At 36.1% G+C, this 19,318-nt stretch overlaps 1 protein-coding gene across 5 annotated transcripts in view; it reads left to right on the forward strand.

Annotated features, from left to right (window-relative positions):
• The window catches only part of SYNE2 (spectrin repeat containing nuclear envelope protein 2), a 319,917-nt gene that overhangs the window by 102,591 nt on the left and 198,008 nt on the right, over positions 1-19,318 (forward strand). For all 5 annotated transcript variants that reach the window (XM_025442804.3, XM_025442803.3, XM_025442805.3 and 2 more), the window contains 10 exons: positions 904-1,068; positions 1,718-1,830; positions 2,822-2,984; positions 4,675-4,753; positions 5,013-5,200; positions 6,855-7,019; positions 7,881-8,030; positions 9,784-9,954; positions 15,900-16,058; positions 16,384-16,557. In XM_025442804.3, coding sequence (XP_025298589.1) covers positions 904-1,068; positions 1,718-1,830; positions 2,822-2,984; positions 4,675-4,753; positions 5,013-5,200; positions 6,855-7,019; positions 7,881-8,030; positions 9,784-9,954; positions 15,900-16,058; positions 16,384-16,557 — 1,527 coding nt within the window. The remainder of the gene's footprint in view (positions 1-903; positions 1,069-1,717; positions 1,831-2,821; positions 2,985-4,674; positions 4,754-5,012; positions 5,201-6,854; positions 7,020-7,880; positions 8,031-9,783; positions 9,955-15,899; positions 16,059-16,383; positions 16,558-19,318) is intronic.

Here is a 19,318-nt window from a genome sequence, read left to right on the forward strand (position 1 = left end):
TATTTATCTGATTGACCCTCAGATGTAGAGGGTTGTGTTAAACTTACTCTTCCCTTCATGGCACATGGGTCTGGGCAAGTCCCTACTCTAACTTTTATTCACTTGTTTAATTTGTGTTTATGTCTTTCTACACCCATGCCCTCCTTCCATTTCCCTTTCTCCTTTGGCCAGTCTCTTGATGTGGTTAATGCATATCTTTTTTTTTTTTTTTTGTATGTTCTTTCAAAATGCATATTATATTTCTATGCTCATATATTTTTAAGTTGTGTAAATTGATGTTATATATTTTCTATTTCTTAAATTTTTGAGCACGTATATTTAAAATGCCCCAGTGTTCACATGTAGATACATCTAATTTGTGTCTAACTGCTCCACTGTCCTCTGTGGTGTGCAACCACTGCATGTCCCTTCTCCATTCTAGAAGCCTTTATATCTCTATCAGCTCTTAACACAACAGATTTTTAGTAAATGTTTACTGAGTGAGTGAATGAATGAATAAATGACTGTGGGAGTGAGTTTTAATGGTGCTTAGGGGGGAAAAATCCAGGTGGAAGGGACAGCAAGAGTGAACACCTTGGGAATGCAGTCAATGTTTGGGGAAATAAGTAGTTGTCATTTGTATGACTCATGTGCCTGTAGGGAGTGGTGGGAAGGCTGAGGAAGTAAGAGGTTGAAAGGTTTTATTTATTTATTGGGGGCAGGGTGCAGGAGGAGGGGGAGAGAATCCCAAGCAGACTCTGCTGAGTGAGGAGCCTGACTCTGGGCTTGATCTCATGACCCTGAGATGACCTGAGCCAAAACCAAGAGTCAGATGCTCAACCGACTGAGCCACCCAGGTGCCCCTGAAGAAGTAAGTAAACTTTAGAAGAGTGTCTACTGAAGCACATATTTTTGTTTTTTCAGATTAATGTGTGGAAAACAGAGCTGAATCATGCCTTGCCCTCACCACTGCATCAAATCGAAGCCTGGCTCCAGGAGATAGAGGGGCTTATAGATGAAGATTTGCCAGCTTCCCAGGATTACTGTGAAGCCATGGCTCTAATACAAGAGAAAATGACTTTAATCAAGGTTGGAAAATAAAAAAGAAACATGGAAAAAAAATCCATGCTTTGTTAGGGACTGTTCTTGAGGAACACTTTGCCCTAGGGAGAAAGGAAAGAAATAGAGTGGGTATTTGAGGATGGTTTGGAATGATTCCCTTGGAGATTTTTGGGAGCCAGAGATACCTTTACTTTCTTCATGGGCATTGTGCCAGTTCAAGGTGGAAACAATAAGGTAGAATCTAGTAAGTTCTAAAGCAATTGTAAAGCCCAACCAAAGAAGAGGGAGGAGAATGGTTTACAATGTGAGAGATTGGGTTCTCACTAAAATGTCATGAAGGAATTTGATATGTGACATCTATAGCATGTGAACCCACAAACGAATGGAAAAGAAATCCAAAAACAAAAGATTTTGATAATGCTTTTACCAAAGAGACTACAGTCTGCCTCTCTGTAAAATGAGCCAGTTTAATGCATTTTTGATGAATACTTATTTTCAAAGTTTTTGTAAAAAAAGTAAGGGCTTTATGTTTTGTTTTTTTTTTTTTTGTTTTTTTTGTTTTTTTGTTTTTTTGGAAAAAGATGCAGTGCATGCCCAGAACAAATGAGATTAACAAACCCCCAATTACAATGCTTGGCAATAAGTCTGGTTCATGTCATGCTAAATTTCTTTTCAGAATCTGATGGATAAATTTGATTGTAATTCGAATACTCTTCTGACATTTGAAAATAGAGATGAAGAACATTTGCCACTGGTACCACCTAAGAAATTGGAGGAAATGAAAGGACGGTTTGTAATGCTACCACTTCACAACTGTCGATACCATTCATGTTTGAGCACTAACATGAAGCTATAGGGATGAGAAAATTAGAGATTTTTAGATAATTTCTGACAAGTATGCTTTAAATCTTGATTAATAGTACCTTCTTCACATTTTATGTAATAGTAACATTATAACATGCTACCATACTTCCTCTTTTATTGGATGGTAGGATATGGATGGTGGGAAAAAGTTCTGGACATGGAGTCCGAGCTCCGTACTGAATTTTGATGAAGTTACTTACTCATTTACAAATGAGCATGTATCCTCATTTGTACATATAGGATAATGATAATCACCCTGTTCATGTTTCACAAGGATACTGGGTGAAGTGGGAGGAGGTATCTGAAAGCACTTTGTAAATTCCAAAATACTATACATATAGAGATTATTTAATTGCTGTTGTCCACATCATCTTCTCTTTTCTCATCATTTGTAAGTAACTTATTAGAATAATAAGAGGGTGTTAGCCTTAATAATGAAAGCTGTTTTAATATGTAAATGTTTGAAATTATAGTTGCATTCAGTTATATGAAAGTTTACAAATGTAGTAAAATATTTTGGAGATTAACATTTATTGCAGGATTTTTTTCAGTAGGAGAATAGTTTCTCCAGAAAATGTTGTATTATATGTTTCCATCTCAGAAATAGTTATTTTATATTTAGCCACAATATTTGTTTACTTTGTTTAAAAAAAAAGATTTGGGGCACCTGACTGCCTACTTGGTAGAGCATGTGACTCCTGATCTCAAGGTCATGAGTTCAAGCCCCCATATTGGGTATTGTAGAGCTTACTTTAAACAAAACAAAACAAAACCAGAAGAAGATTTGAGTATACATCTGAGTTCCATGTGTTTAAAATAAAAAGCCAAAGAACCAATATTTTAGAAATGCCAAACAGATTACTTGCATTTGGACAATACTATTAGGTTAAATTCTGAAACCTGCAATATTTTCCAGAATCAACAACATTTCGGGGAAAAAACTCATTCCACGTCTAGAATTTCATTACTATAAGTGCTCAGTTCTTGGTTTGCTAGATGAATTGAAATTAAAATTGGATGTTTGGAACATCAAATATGGGAACAAAGCATCTGTGGAATTGTTGCTGGAAGACTGGCATGTAAGCTGCTTTATTTTGTGTCTTAGAAAAGTATTCTGCATGTCTGGGAGCTGGGTTTGCATTCTTCCTTGGCACAATTTCCCTTCACCTTTTCAGATTTTGAGATGAGTTTTCTTGGTAGCTTTCACTAGCTTAAAATTGCCTGGAGAACAGAATTACAGGTAGTCAAATAACAGACATTGGGAGGAGTAAGAAAGAGAAAACAGCATTATTTATCTCAGCAGGAGAGAGTCAATTAGCCAGGCTAATTAACATAATAGGAAAAGTTTCAATGTTATTTTCATTAACAATTCCAACTTTCACTTACTGGATGTCTTGTTTAATATTTTTTCCCTCTCAGATTCATAGTTTCATTCAAAAATTAATATATTTTTAGAACATTTGGTCTTAGCCTTTCAAGTTGTAGGAGTGGGAAAGACAGTGCCTTTTGTCTTGAGGCATATTTTGGAGAGAGGGTTTAGCTCTTGCAATTTATAGGGAAAAAATGTTGCAGTGATTTAAATATAAACATGTTCATTTGTAAATTAAAACAAAAGCATCCTAGAAATGTCATTTCTACAGTTAGGACTTATCAATCTTTCTATTTCCCTCTTTGGAATGAGAGACCAAAAAGAAAAATCCCAAGATTTCGGTGTAAAAATTGAAAAACAAGATGGCAAGCGATTTATTTACAATTAATGATTTTTAAAAAAATTTTTAAATTTATGATAGTCACACAAAGAGAGAGAGAGAGGCAGAGACACAGGCAGAGGGAGAAGCAGGCTCCATGCACCGGGAGCCCGATGTGGGATTCGATCCCGGGTCTCCAGGATCGCGCCCTGGGCCAAAGGCAGGCGCTAAATCGCTGCGCCACCCAGGGATCCCACAATTAATGATTTAAACACTACATTCCTGGGGCACGTGGGTGGCTTAGTCAGTTAACCATCTGCCTTTGGATGAGGTCATGATGGAGTCCCATGTTGGGCTCCCTGCTCGGCTCTCTCTTGCTATCTCTGATTCTCTCTTAAACAAAAAAAATTTTTAAATAAACACTGTGCATTCATGAATAGAAGGCATCATTTGAAATTAGACTAGATTTTGAATATCTTTCTTTCTTTGATTTTTCATTTTTCCATTTAAATAATCATACCATTAGTGCCTAATAAGTGTAAAATAAATAGGAGCTTTTAATTAACTCTCTTTTTCCAAGGCAGAATTTGCTTGCATAGGACACATAATTTGACTATTGGTCGTTTCTCAAATGTTTTTGTGTGATGGATGGTATCTATTTACAACATACTCTAATATTGCTAATAAAAATTATTCAATATTAATAATATAAGAAGTAAGAGAAACTGATATAAATGATGCAATATTAATAAATGTGTGAAATAGGAGATTTTGAAAATTCTATACTTAACTTGCCTTTTCCCACAGGAGGAAAACCACTGTAGAACCGTATCACTGCAGTAAGATAATCTTTGTCAGGTCTCATACCTACATAGTATTCATACTTGTATTTCTATCTCCTAGGTCTTAACTGTCTTTCTCCATGAACTGCTCTTCTTTTCTACCCAAATATATAGTATTAAAACCTTAAAGAAATTTTGGTGCCTAAGTGCTTCATCAATATTTATGTCTTTATATAAATGTCTTAGCTCATTTTTAATAGTAAAAAACTGTCAATATATTTTTTCCTTTCCCCTCCCAGAAATTTATTGAAGAAAAAGAGTTCCTAGCTCAACTTGAATCTTCCTTTCAAAAATGTGAAGAAATCCATAAAAATTTAGGTAAAGCCATACAGTTATTTTTTGATGGAATCACTTAAAAGTAGCATTTTCCATTTCACTTTCTTTATACCTTAATGTTCTAGAAATTGGTTTTACATATGTGTTTTGTTTGGAAAATTCTTGCATTTACTTTTAATATTGTCGGAGTACATATTTATTTTACCACTGTCAATTAATATGCAAATATTTTTTCTTAACAGTATTTTATTAATAATAAACTGTTTTCTGAGATTACTTTCTTATTTTGTCACCGTTATAGCTGGACAACATCAGGATATTAGTGAACAATATACAGCAGTGGAACATAACATTTGTATGTATAGAAAAAATATATATAATGTGAAATCCACTCTACAAAAAGTTCTGACATGTTGGGCTACTTATGTGGAAAATCTTCTCTTACTCAAGGCTTGTTTTGAGGAGACAAAGAAGGAACAGATGAAAGAGGTATTTTCATTTTCAGTCTACTGGTGCCTCCTCAATTTTACTTTCTTTTTTTCATTTTGTTTGGAGATCTTCATTTTCAATCCAAAAATGAGAGGCCAGGGAACAGTAAGCATGATTCATAGCAAAATTCTTCAAGGTGTTGAAATGAGTTTAGTTTCTTTCTAATATAATTGCCGAAAGGAAGTTTTCTTCTGATCACAGGTTTACACACACACACACACACACACACACACACAGTATAGCTTTTGAAAGATATATTGCTAAATTCTTTGGAAAGAAATAAAAGACTGGGAGTATTTGATAGCTTATAGATAGGTAATAAAATAAATTGATATTTTAAAAAGTTTTATTTTCCATTTGGGTGAATACCTTTCAGCTCTAAAATCTACTTGAGTTTCTAGAGGAAGAAAATGCAAAATATCTCAGACCTATGTGGAGAGACATGGAAGAAATTTCAATGTAATTCATGATTGTTTTCATTTGCTAGTCATGTAAAAATCGGTTTTATGATTATTCTCTGAGGTCGCTTTTCTTTCTTTCATTTGTTTTCCTCTGTTGCATATGGATATAGACAGCCTCTCAGATTAAACATTTTCCAAATAGAAGGTAAAGGTGCTCAGCTGAAAATGGGCTGTTTATGTGAAAGTAAAATATGTGTTAAGTATAGGAATGCAAAAAGCATACTTGAGGGATTAGTGAGTCTTTCTTCCTGTCAGCTATAGTGATACTAGCAATCCAAATCTTTGACTTTCAACACTTCTTCTAAGATATTTTTTTAAGTTTTTATGTAAATTTTAGTTGGTTAACATACTGTGTAATATTAGTTTCATTGGTACAATATAGTCATTCAACACTTTCATACAGCATCCAGTGCTCATGAAGACAAGTGCCCTCCTTAACCTCTCTCACCTATTTCCCCCATCCCCCAGCCCTCTCCCCCTCTGGTCACCATCAATTTGTTCTCTATAGTTAAGAGTTTGTTTCTTGGTTTCTCTCTTTCTGTCCCTTAGCTCATTTGTTTCTTAAATTCCACATATGAGTGAAATCATATGGTATTTGTCTTTCTCTGCCTAACTTATTTTGCTTAGCATAATATTATTTAGCTCCTTCCATTAAAGATCTTTTATGAAAATTCACATAACTGAGAAAAATAACACATTAAGCCTTGCAGTTCCCAAACTCTGTGCTGAGGTACTCTGAATTGCCAAAGAGGACTTTCAAGATAATTTAAATTTTGAGGGAGACACTGTATCAGTCTGTTGGATATCATGCAGCAAAAAACTACCAAGTGGTTTGGACCCACTTGAAAATGAGACCCATAAGATGAATCTTCTGTCCTAAGGAATCTATGAAAAAATTACTGAGACATTTAGGGCACCATGAACTAATAAATGCTTGAGAACCTTTGCTCTAAATTCATTAGCCACTTAGAAAGAACATCAGATGCTTCCTAAAAGTTCAGGACCAGGAGTGATGACAGATGCCTGCCAATTAGTGATTAGGAATGAAGAACTAGTCGAACAAGGAAGGGAAGGGTTAGAATATCTGCAAAAACCTCATACTCATTTTTGCTGAGAATCAACCTTGGTAAAGATCTATTGTAGGTAATGGAAAGACGTTATGTCATTAAACGTGTTCCTTATATGTTGTGTAGGTTCCCTTTGAGACACTATCGCAATGGAATAGAGAACATACTACTTTAAATGAAGTGGGAAATTTCTTAATTCAAGTCAGTAATGATGAAGTTGGATCCTCTATTTCTAAAGAACTGAGAAGGCTGAATAAAAGATGGAGAAAATTTATTACAAAAACCCAGCTTGTAAGTTTTTTTATTTTTGTTTATTGGTAACAGTTTCATTGAGATATAATTCCCATGCCATACAGTTCACTCATATAAAGTATGTGACTCAGTGGTGTTTAGTATATTCAGAGTTGGGCAGCCATCACCATCATTAATTTTAGAACACTTTTATCACCTACTAAAGAATCTCTGTACTCATTAGCAGTCACTTCCCACTTTCTCCCAGCCTTCCCAGCAGCCACTAATCTATTTCATGTCTCTGTAGATTTGCCTATTCTAGATATTTCATGCAGATAGGATCATATAATATCTGGTCTTTCATTTCTCGTCTTTTTAAACTTAGGGTAATGTTTTCAAGGTTTTTCTGTGTTGTAGCAGGTTTCAGTATTTTATTTCTTTTTATGGCAAATGATAATCTACTGTATGGATAACCAACATTTTATTTATTCAGTGATCACTTGATGCACAATGGCTTCTTTCCACCCTCTTAACTCTTATGAATAATGCTGCTGTGAACATTTATGTACAAGTTTTTGTGTGGACATTTCTAGTTGAAATTCATTTGCTATTATAGAACAACATAAGCATTTTTTGCCTACAGATTTCAAGCTCCTTGAGAACATACACTGAGCTTTATATAGCTTTTACATTTATAAAAGCAGACTTTTAATAAATAATTTTTGAACTTCATTAAAATTTTCTATTTCTTAATAATAATTTGAGACTGAGGTGTTTTATGGGAAATGCTCATACTTTATAATGTTGTTACTAAGTGATAAATCCCAGAAATATATTGAATATATTATGTCCAATTGTTGATAATAATATTATCTTTACATTAAAAAATATGGGCTTTAAATATTTGACTTTTTTTTATAGGACATGAACCTGCCACTTATAAAAAAACAGGATCAGCCCAATTTTGACAATTATGAAAATACTCAGCTATCTAAAGAAGAAAAACCAACTGTTGATTTTTCAACAGATATGTCCATAGAACTTCCTGAAAATCATAATGAGAATATAAAGGTAAAATAGTCATACTTTATGTATTTTATTTGTCTATAGAAAATAGACTAATAGCTGGGCTATTAAAAATTTTTTTAAAGATTTTATTTATTTATTTGATAGAGTGAGAGAGAGAGAGCATAAGCAGGGGAGGAGCTAAGGGAGAGGAAGAAGCAGACTCCCCAGTGAGCAGGAAGCCCAATGTGGGGCTTCATCACAGGACCCTGGGATCATGACCTGAGCCAAAGGCAGATATTTAACTGACTGAGCCACCTGGATGCCCCTGAAAAAAATTTTTTGAGTACATTCCACACCCAGCATGGAGCCCAATAAGGGGCTTGAACTCATGATCCTAAGATCAAGACCTGAGCTGAGGGATCCCTGGGTGGCTCAGCGGTTTAACGCCTGCCTTCAGTCCAGGGCGTGATTCTGGAGTCCTGGGATCAAGTCCCACATGAGGCTCCCTGCATGGAGCCTGCTTCTCCCTCTGTCTGTATCTCTGCCCCACTCTCTCTGTCTCTCATGAATAAATAAATAAAATCTTAAAAAAAAAGACCTGAGCTGAAATCAAGAGTCAGATGCTTAACCAACTGAACCACTTAGGGGCCCCAACTTGGCTATTTTTCTTTTGATAAAACCATATTGTTGAAACAATGGTAAATGTAATTATTGGATAACATTCAAAGTATAGTCATTTTCCACTAGAATGCTTTAGTGGATGCCTTCACGAAGGAGTCCTCAGGATTCAAGTCTGTGTCTCTCACTTGCTGAGGAGTTTCACAGACATGCAGAAGCAGTCATGACTTCTGAGCTGTGGAAACAAAGTTGATGTTTTCTGCAGATGACTTTTGACTTGTGCTCAGGGATTGTCCAGCTTTGGTCTAGCCTCTGGCCTGTGTCTTGCTTCCTTTCTCTACAGTGGGGGACAATATAGTCTTTATTTCTTGTTTTGTTGGATAATTTGGAGGATGGCTTTAGATTATAGAGAAGACTATGGAACCAAAAAAATCATACACATGTAAGATATAATGCCTGTGATTTGGGAAATGTGCCTTCTTCTGAATAATAATGAATCCAACTTCACTTTATATAACTTTTCACTGGCTTTAGCCAGTTGCTGTGATGGAGTGCCAATGTTTCCCACCATAAGGAGACCTGATCAGAGAAAAATCTTGAAAGATCTTAAGTTGTCCAATATGCTTTTAGAATATAAGAATGTAATAATGCAGAATACTATATTCCTTTAATACATTTAAGATATGAGCTGATTAACAACAACTTTAAGAATGTATCTATTGTGTAAAGTGTAAAGTATGTAGCATAACAACCTATGGGTTACTGAGGGATTATTAATAGGAAAAGGCTTAATTGTGTTGAAACTGGATTCTGAGTCTCTTAGTGATGTTTCGCAACTGCTGTTGCTCAGAGTTATATTTAATTAAATTGCATATGAGTTTTAGAAATAGCTATAGAGTCATTACCCTAATTTTCTAACCTTTAATCTTTTTATCTATGAAATGGAGATGAGAGTAACTAAATGATAGGAATGATGCCCTCATTAAGAAAATATCTGTGAACAAATGTTTTACTTTTTTAAGGTGATAAATATGATCATAAAGTGCTATTATCATTGTTCAAAAACTAGGTTTTAAGTTACTATGTTGAATTATGTTGAATTCAGGAAAAAAAGATTTAACTTTTTTTTTTAACTGAAACTTATTTTATACTGTGACTATTGCCATCTTCTTAGTGATAATTTTGAATGTTGTAACAGGCTGGGGAAGAACGTGAAAAAGAAAATGAATTCACAGGGCAACTTAAAGTGGCTGAAGAGATTGAAAAACTCATTGGACAAATGGAAATCTGGGAGGCAGAAACCAAATCTCTTTTGGACATTCTGAGACGTCAAGAGGGTGTAGATGCCTCAGTGGAAGAATCTTTGCAGGTATGAGTGTAAAAGTATTAAAAGGACAGATTTCTTAGTTGTACACTTATGTATTAAGATAAATATAAGATTTTAAAGTAAATAGTAATAGGAGGCACCTGTGGCACAGTCTGTTGAGTGTCTGACTCTTGATTTTGTCTCAGATCATGATCTCAGTCCTAGGATTGAGCCCCGTGTCAGGCTCTGCACTCAGTGGGAAGTCTGCTTGAGATTCTCCCTCCCTCTGCCCCTCCCCCTGCACACTCTCTCTATTTCTAAATAAATAATAAATAAGATCATTAAAAAATGTAGTAGGACTACTGCTTGATTTTCTTTGTTTAGAGGTTTAAAAATTGCATGAAGTGTCATCCCTGGATCATTTGCTGAGATTTTGCTTGAAGACTGAGGATAGATGAGGAGATCATTAATAATACCTTATGAGTCTCAGTTCTTGAACTAATATTCCCCACTACAGAATGGAGATTAAAATATTCTCTTGTTTCCAGGGGCAGTGAGGATATGTCAGATAGGTCAGTGCAATGTGGGCATAAGAGATTATACAATCTATGCTTTGAAAGCTCACCCATTGATTAAGCTACTTTTCCTTCCTTCCTTGATTTAGGGAGTGTGACGGATGTTGTTAAAACCTTTCTGTCTTTATTCTTTGGCAGTCCGACTCATTGAAAAGCAATGAAGCAAGAGTCTGTTTTAATATCATTCAGTTCTCCTGGGAAAGAAGTTACAATTGAGGTTTTTACTGGGTTCCAGCTCAGCTATAAAACTTATGGAGCATGTCATAAATTACAACAAGATGGAAAGTTCCTGGAATAAAGGAATATTTATGTAATTCTTTTAAGTCCAAACTTCTGAAAGGTGTATATATAGTATTTTGCATTCTCATGGTATATAAGAATGGTATTTTTATTGCTTTGAAAATATTATATAAACTTAACTGAGCCATCTGCCAGTGCTTTTATTTATTTCTATTTTTACCTTATTTTTATATTTATTTATTTGCTGTATCTGGAATTTATTTTAGTGAAAGAAATGAGGAATGAGAAATTCAATATCTTAAAGATATTTCAAAACAAAAACAATGATCCCCCTTATAAACAGTGAAAATAAAAAAAAAAACAGTGAAAATATAAACATACTGGAATATACTTATATTAACAAGGAATTAAGTAGATCTTTATTAGAGCAAGATATATGGTGAAGTAAGAAATGCAAATTGCTGAGCAGTACAGGTGATACGATTTTTTAAAAATGTTTTTAAAGCAGTTGCTTTTTAAAAAAATTTAAATTCTAGTTAGTTGACATACAGTTCAATATTGGTTTCAGGAGTAGAGTTTAGTGGTTCATCATTTACATATAACAACAGTGCTCATCGTAACAAGTGCTCTCTCTAATACCCATCACCCATCTTGCCCATTCTCCACCCACCTTCTTCCATCAATGTTGTGTTTGTTCTCTGTAAAGTCTTCATAATATGTTTCCATCCTCTCTTTTTTTTTCCCCTCCGAAATGGTCATCCATTTTGTTTCTGAAAGTCCACATATGAGTATAATCATGTATTTGTCTTTCTCTGATTGACTTATTTCACTTATATTCCCCACTACAGAATGGAGATTAAAATATTCTCTTGTTTCCAGGGGCAGTGAGGATATGTCAGATACACTCTAGCTCCATCCACATTGTTGCAAATGGCAAGATTTCATTCTTTTTGATGAATGAGTAGTATTCTATTATATATCTACATCTGCACATATATATACACCACATCTTTTCTATCCATTCATCAATTGATGGGCATTTGGGCTCGCCCCATAGTTTGACTATTGTTGATAATACTGCTATAAATATCGGGGTGCATGTACTCCTTCAAATGTGTAGTTTTGTATCCTTTGGGTAAATACCTAGTAGTGCAATTGCTGGATCATAGGGAAATTCTTTTCAGCTTTTTGTGGAACCTCCATACTATTTTCCAGAGTGGCTGCACCAGTTTGCATTCCCACCAACAGTGCAACAGGGTTACCCTTTCTCCACACCTCACCAACACCTGCTGTCTTCTGTGTCGTTAATTTTAGCCATTCTGACAGCTGTGACGTGGTATTTCATCACAGTTTTGATTTGTATTTCCCTGCTAATGAGTGATGTTGAGCATAAAATGGTTGCTTTTTGATTACATGATACTGTATGTGGAAAACCCAAAAGACTCTACCCCAAAGTTGGTAGAACTCATATAGCAATTCAGCAATGTGACAGGATACAAAATCAATACACAGAAATCAGTTGCATTTCTGTACACTAACAGTGAGACTGAAGAAAGAGAAATTAAAGAATCGATCCCATTTACAATTGCACCAAACACTGTAAGATACCTAGGAATAAACCTTGCCAAAGAGGCAAAGGATCTGTACTCTAAAATCTACATAGGGATGCCTGGGTGGCTCAGCAGTTGAGCATCTGCCTTTGGCTCAGGGCATGATCCCAGGATCCGAGATTGAGTCCCACATTGGGCTCCTTGCAGCAAGCCTACTTCTCCCTCTGCCTGTGTTTCTGCCTCTCTTTCTCTGTCTCTCATGAATAAATAATAAAACCTTTTTTTAAAAAAAAGAACTACAGAACACCTATGAAAAAAACTGGGGAAAACATAAAGAGATGGAAAAGCATTCATTCCATGCTCATGGATTGGAAGAACTATTGTTAAAATGTCTATGCTACCCAGAGCAATCTACACATTCAACTCAATCCCTATCAAAATACCATGCACATTTTTCACAGAGTTAGAACAAATAATCCTAAGATCTGTATGGAACCAGAAAAGACCTCAAATAGCCAGACAATTCCTGGCTATTTCTCAGTGGTGTCATAATGCCTGATTTCAAGCTATATTAGAAAGCTGTGATCTCAAGACATCATGGTACTGGCACAAAGCAGACACATAGATCAATGGAACAGAATAGAGAACTTAGAAATGGACCCTTAATTTTATGATCAACTCATCTTCGACAAAGCAGGAAAGAATATCCAGTGGAAAAAAGACAATCTCTTCAATAAATGGTGTTGGGAAAACTGGACAGCCACATGCAGAAGAATGAAACTAGACCATTCTCTTAAATCCATACCAAAGATAAACTCAAAATGGATCAAAGACCTAAATGTGAGATAGGAATCTATCAAAAATCCTAGAGGAGAACATAGGCAGCAATTTTTTTTTGACGTTGGCCACAGCAACTTCTTGAAAGACGTGTCTTTAAAGACAAAGGAAACAAAAGCAAAAATGAACTGTTGGGACTTCATCCAGATAAAAACCTGCACAGTAAAGGAAACAGTCAACAAGACCAAAAGGCAATGTACAGAATGGGAGAAAATATTTGCAAGTGACGTATCAGATAAAGGGCTAGTATCCAAAAATCTATAAATAACTTATCAAACTCAATACCCAAAAAACAAACAATCCAGTCAAGAAATGGGTAGAAGACATGGACAGACATTTCTCCAAAGAAGACATGCAAATGGCCAACAGACACATGAAAACATGCTCCACATCACCTGTCATCAGGGAAATACAAATCAAAACCACAATGAGATACTACTTTACACCAATTAGAATGGCTAAAATTAACAAGACAGGAAACAACAAGTGTTGGTGAGGATGTGGAGAAAGGGGAACCCTCTTACAGTGTTGGTGGGAATGCAAGCTAGTGCAGCCACTCTGGAAAACAGTGTGGAGGTTCCTCAAGAAGTTAAAAATAGAGCTACTCTATGACCCAGCAAGTGCCCTACTGGGTATTTATCCCAAAGATACAGAGGAAGTGAAATGAAGGGGCTTCTGCACCCCAATGTTGATAGTAGCAATGTCCACAATAATCAAACTGTGGTTAGAAGCTAAGTGTGGAAGGAGCTAAGATGTCTTTTGACAGATGAATGGATAAAACACACACACACACACACACACACACTGGAATATTACTCAGCCATCAAAAAGGATGTATACCTACCATTTACATTGATGTGGATGGAGCTGAAGGGTATTATGCTAAGTGAAATAAGTCAATTGGAGAAAGACAATTATCATATGGTTTCACTGATATGTGGAGTATAAAAAATAGTGCAAGGGACCATAGGGTAAGGGGAGGAGACTGAATGCGGAAAAATCAGAGAAAAACACAAACCATGAGGGACTCTTAACTCTGGGGAACAAACTGAGGAATGCTGAAGGGGGAGCAGGGCGTATGGGGTAACTGGGTGATGGACATTAAGGAGGGCACATGATGAGATGATCAATGGGTGTTAGATACAACTGATGAATGATTGAAAACTACATCTGAAACTAATGATGTACTATATGTTGGCAAGTTGAATTTACATCAATAAAAATAAATTAAAAGTTGCTTTTTTATACTTTATGCTTTTTTTATCATAGAAAACTGTGCATCATTTAAATGTTCTACAATTAGTACATTCATTTATAATTTTAATTTTTCCTTTTTTAATTATAAAAATAACAAAAGCTCAAATAAAAAACTCAAGAATGGAAAGGTACAGACTGTAAAGAAAAAGCTTCTCTTCTTACCCATCATCACCGTGATGCCACTGCTCTAAGATAAATAAAATCAGCATTTACTTAGTTGATATCAAACAATGTAGTTTCTATTTTATTATACTCATACCAACAATAAATTGTAATTAAAAATTTTTGTGCTGATTTGATAACTGCAAAGGGGCACCTTGTTATTATTTTAATTTGTAGTTATTTAATTACATGTAAAGTTGAACTATCTTTTTATGTATGAATCAGCCATTTGTTTCTGTGAATTATCTGTTCATGTGTTTTCTGAATTTTCTGTGGGATCTTAGATCTTCTCTTATTGAATTTATAAGCTCTTTGAGTCATGACACGTTTTCATTTATGTGGCAAGTATTGTTACCAAGTTGTTGACTTTTAAGTTGTTTATTTTACATAGAAAATTTTTATATTTATGTTCCTACTCTTATCCCTAAAAAGCCCCCTTCCTACCCATGAAAACTGAGAGTAGATCAGTTTTCATGGATAATTTCTTCTGTTTTGTAGTTTCCTACTTTTTCTTTCTTTCTTTTTTTTTTTTTTTATGATAGTCACAGAGAGAGAGAGAGAGAGAGAGAGAAAGAGAGAGAGAGAGAGAGAGAATGAGGCAGAGGGAGAAGCAGACTCGATGCACCGGAAGCCCGACGTGGGATTCGATCCCGGGTCTCCAGGATCGCGCCCTGGGTCAAAGGCAGGCACTAAACCGCTGCGCCACCCAGGGATCCCAGTTTCCTACTTTATATGTAACTTTCTGATCCATCTGAAATTTATTTTTAGTATGTTGTAGAAGCATGGTTCAAAAAGATTTCTTTTCCAATAGCCATTTTCTCCAGTAACACTTATTGAATTTCCTTCCAACTGATTTGACCTAGAACAACTTCATTTTAAGGTTTATCGCTACCCTCTCAACTTACTTTCTGTCTATTGGCATTGTATTAATTACTTCTAGGCTTTAGTTTATTGAAGTACTTACTGTATAAAGAATAATCTGTGCAAGACTGTTTCTCAGAATCTGATTGTACTAATATAAAGTTTCAAAATGAATTTTTATTTTATTATTTTTAAAAAGATTTTTATTTATTTATATGAGAGTGATAGAAAACATGAGTGAGGGGGAGGGGCAGAGGAAGAGGGAGAGCAGACTCCCCACTGATCAGGGAGCCCGATGCAGGGCTAGATCCAAGACACTGAGATAATGACCTGAATTGAAGGCAGACACTTAACTGACTGTGGCACCCAGGTACCTCCAAGATGAATTTTTAAAATAATATTTTGAAAGTACAAGTTTACCTCATTTTGGATGAATAATTAACTTTTTATGATTTCCTGATGAGATTAAGGGTAATGTTTAACATATATTCAGAATATTTGTTATGGCCTCATTTTGTTTTAATAGCATCTTATTGCCAAAGGCTCTATGTACGAAGAGCTAGTCTCTAGAACCGAAGATACCTTACAAATGGATGTGCAAAATATTTCGAGCCAGGAGTCCTTGCAACATGTTCTCACAGTTGGGCTTCAGACAAAGATTCAAGAAGCTAAAGAGAAAGTTCAGGTCTCTTTTTAATATTTCCTATTAGTGAATTGGTCTTTAAAACCGAGTGGTCTGCGGGAGGAGGGGGATGTGGGGGGAGGGATTGCCCTGGAGGTTGGAAATGTTTTGTAAAATATTACTTTTGTATTATACATATGTGTTTTAAATAATTTAGAGTATATTAGAAATATTAATATAATAAATAGGATATTCTATGTCTAGCGGGAAAATGAGAGTTACTACTAAAAGAACATATTTATTATTTTATGACTTTATTATTTTATTTTATTATATTTATTAAAAAGCTGGGCCAGGTGTTGAGAATTTTTTTTTTTTTTCTTTGCAGATCAACATGGTAAAATTAATTGCAGTGTTAAAAAACTCAACTGATGCTTCACCAAACTTGGATGTCAAGCTGAGGGTGGAGGAATCACAGAAGGAACTTGAATCATACATGACAAGGGCTGAGCAATTACTTGGACAAAAAGAAAGCCGGAGTGGACTGATTTCAAAATACAAGGTGGGACTCTCAACCGTCAAATGTAGGCTATTTGTTACTACCTACCTATCTCAATGGGGTTCAAGATATTTTCATCACTGTAATTATAAACAAAATTATCGTAACTTTAAAAATTTTCCCAGTTTTATATGTTGTTCCCAGAAATTATTAAAAATATACATTAGCATGAAGAATTTTTTCTTTTCTTTTTTTTTTTTTAAGATTTTATTTATTTATTCATGAGAGACACAGAGAGAAAGAGTCAAAGAAACAGGCAGAGGGAGAAGCAGGCTCCATGCAGGGAACCCAGTGTGGGACTTGATCCTGGGACTCCAGGATCACACCCTGAGCCGAAGGCAGATGCTCAACTGCTGAGTCACCCAGGCCACCCATGAAGAATTTTTTCAATTTAAATTTTATCATGGACCTACTGAATAGACTCAGTGGTAGAGTGTCAAGAGCACAACTGATTCTAACATACTGAGCATGAATTTAATTTCTCTTGGTTTTTAAATTAGTAAAATGGGCATAATAATTCCAGCTGCTAAATTTGTTGTGAGACTTTAAATGAAAATAAGACAAATAAAGGGACTTGGAATAGGTAAAATTCTCTGAATGTAAAATAACACTTTTATTGTTAAAATGCTTTGATTGAAGTTCATGGTGGATATATGCTTACGGGCAGATAAAGTTCCAATGATGATGTTCTCTATGGAGACAGTTTCAGGTTGCTTTTTTCTGGTTTGATAGGCAGCTGAAGATGTGTGCAAACCAGAGTCACTATTAATTAACACCATGAGAGGTGCTTGGGGGGATATAAAGTAAAAATAAGACAAGGTCTCTACCACTGGACACATCAGAGAGATAGAGTGATATGTGTCCTTTTGTTCATTAATTTATTCAACATTTCCCATACTTACTGAACATTTAAAATGAGTTAGGTGGGATGCCTGGGTGGCTGAGTGGTCAGGCATCTGCCTTTGGCTCAGGTCGTGATCCTGGGGTCCTGGGATGGAGTCCTGCAGGGAGCCTGCTTCTCCCTCTGCCTGTCTCTGCCTCTCTCTGTGTGTCTCTCATGAATAAATAAATAAAATCTTTTTTAAAAACTTAAAAAATAAGATGAGTTAGGCATCTGGGGGCACCGCCCTGACTCTTTAGAGAAGGAACCTCTTTATTCTCGTTGTGGCCTCCTTCACTTTTCTGGGCCTTAGTCCTCTTGTAGCTTTCTGGAATCTGAACCAGACCGTACCTGTTATTAGCCATCTCAACTCTGCTTTTCCCATGACCTCCAAGCCTGATCTATGCTGTTTGCATGTTGCTAGTCACCACCTTTGACAAGTTACCTTTGTGGTTTTTTTACCACTCTATTCCCAGGTTGCTGAGAGAGCTAAACTGACCTTACAGAGTCAATGGTTCTCATAAATAATCAATAGGCTGGATGTCAGGGTGCTGCTATGGTCAATTTAGGAGAGGCAGAAGGCAGAGAAACCATGGAGGCTCCAGGCCCCTTCTCCACCAGAGAGGGGAGGTAGAGGTGTCAGCCTGGCACCGTTTTCCTCCTCCTGACCCCCTGACTTTTAGAGTTGGAGGCAGGGCTTCCCCCTCCTTTTATCGCTGGCATTTAGTAAAGGAGATCCATTTTCACAACCAAAGTAAGATCCCTGCCCTGCCAGGTCCTGCCCCGAGACCCCTGGGACTCCAGGAACATGGGAATAGTAGGAGCCTCCTGCCAGCATATAGGCTAAGAGTATCTCCCTAGGTCATCAATCTAGCAATCCTCACAGAGGCTTTTGAAGAGGGTCTGTGGCTCAGCATCGTGCCTTTTCTGTAGTAGGCCCCTAATGTTAGGAGGGCACAAGCGAATTTCCACTCTGCTTAATTGCCTTATTCCTTAGAATGACAACTGTCTTCTGCCTCCTGTAGGTTTTTTTGCCTCTTTCATAAGCCCCAACTATTCTTTGTTCTGTCATTTGCTAGTTAAGTAAACTAGGTCTCTGGCAGGTAATTGCCAGTCATACTCCATAAGAGCAGGTAAGTGTGAGGTAAGGAGCAGATACATCTCTGTCCACTGCTGCTCTCTCTCTGGGGCAGGACTGCTAGTGTGGTTGGCCCTGGGCAAAACTTTGAAGTTGATTATAAGGTAATGGTGACTTGTTACAGCATAAAAATGCTTATGCACAAGATTAAATCTTTTCCTATTAATCCTACCATGAATTGTGTCTCATTGCAACACTAATGTCTAATACTTGCTAGCATATTCTTCATATTGTATTGTTAATGAAGTATGGTCCTCCGCTCACCAGTACTTAAGAATTTTAGAGGAAACAGTGCCAGTGGCTCATTACCCTGAACAATAATCCTTTTAATTATTTATCAGAGGGGTAATGAAAGTCATTTTCAATATTCTAAGGAAGTCTATGTGGTCCTCAAATGCTTAACTACATTTGAATAATAAGTATTTTGCAATTCTTTTCAAAATAATTGAAAAGAGTTGCAAAAGGAATATCAACCTTCCTTTACAAAAAGTCTCCCCTAAATCTTCATAGTCTTCAAAAAGTCCTTTCCAGGACACTTGGGTGGCTCAGTGATTGAGAGTCTGCCTTTAGCTCAGGTCGTGATCCTGTGGTCCCGGGATCGAGTCCCACATCGGGCTCCCTGCATGGAGCCTGCTCCTCCCTCTGCCTGTGTCTCTGCCTGTCTCTTTCTGTGTGTCTCATGAATAAATAAATACAATCTTAAAAAAAAAAAAGTCCTTTCCTAGTTGTGCCTGTAAAAGACCTAC

The sequence above is a fragment of the Canis lupus genome, chromosome 8, assembly GCF_003254725.2.
Source record: "Canis lupus dingo isolate Sandy chromosome 8, ASM325472v2, whole genome shotgun sequence".
NCBI lineage: Eukaryota > Metazoa > Chordata > Mammalia > Carnivora > Canidae > Canis > Canis lupus.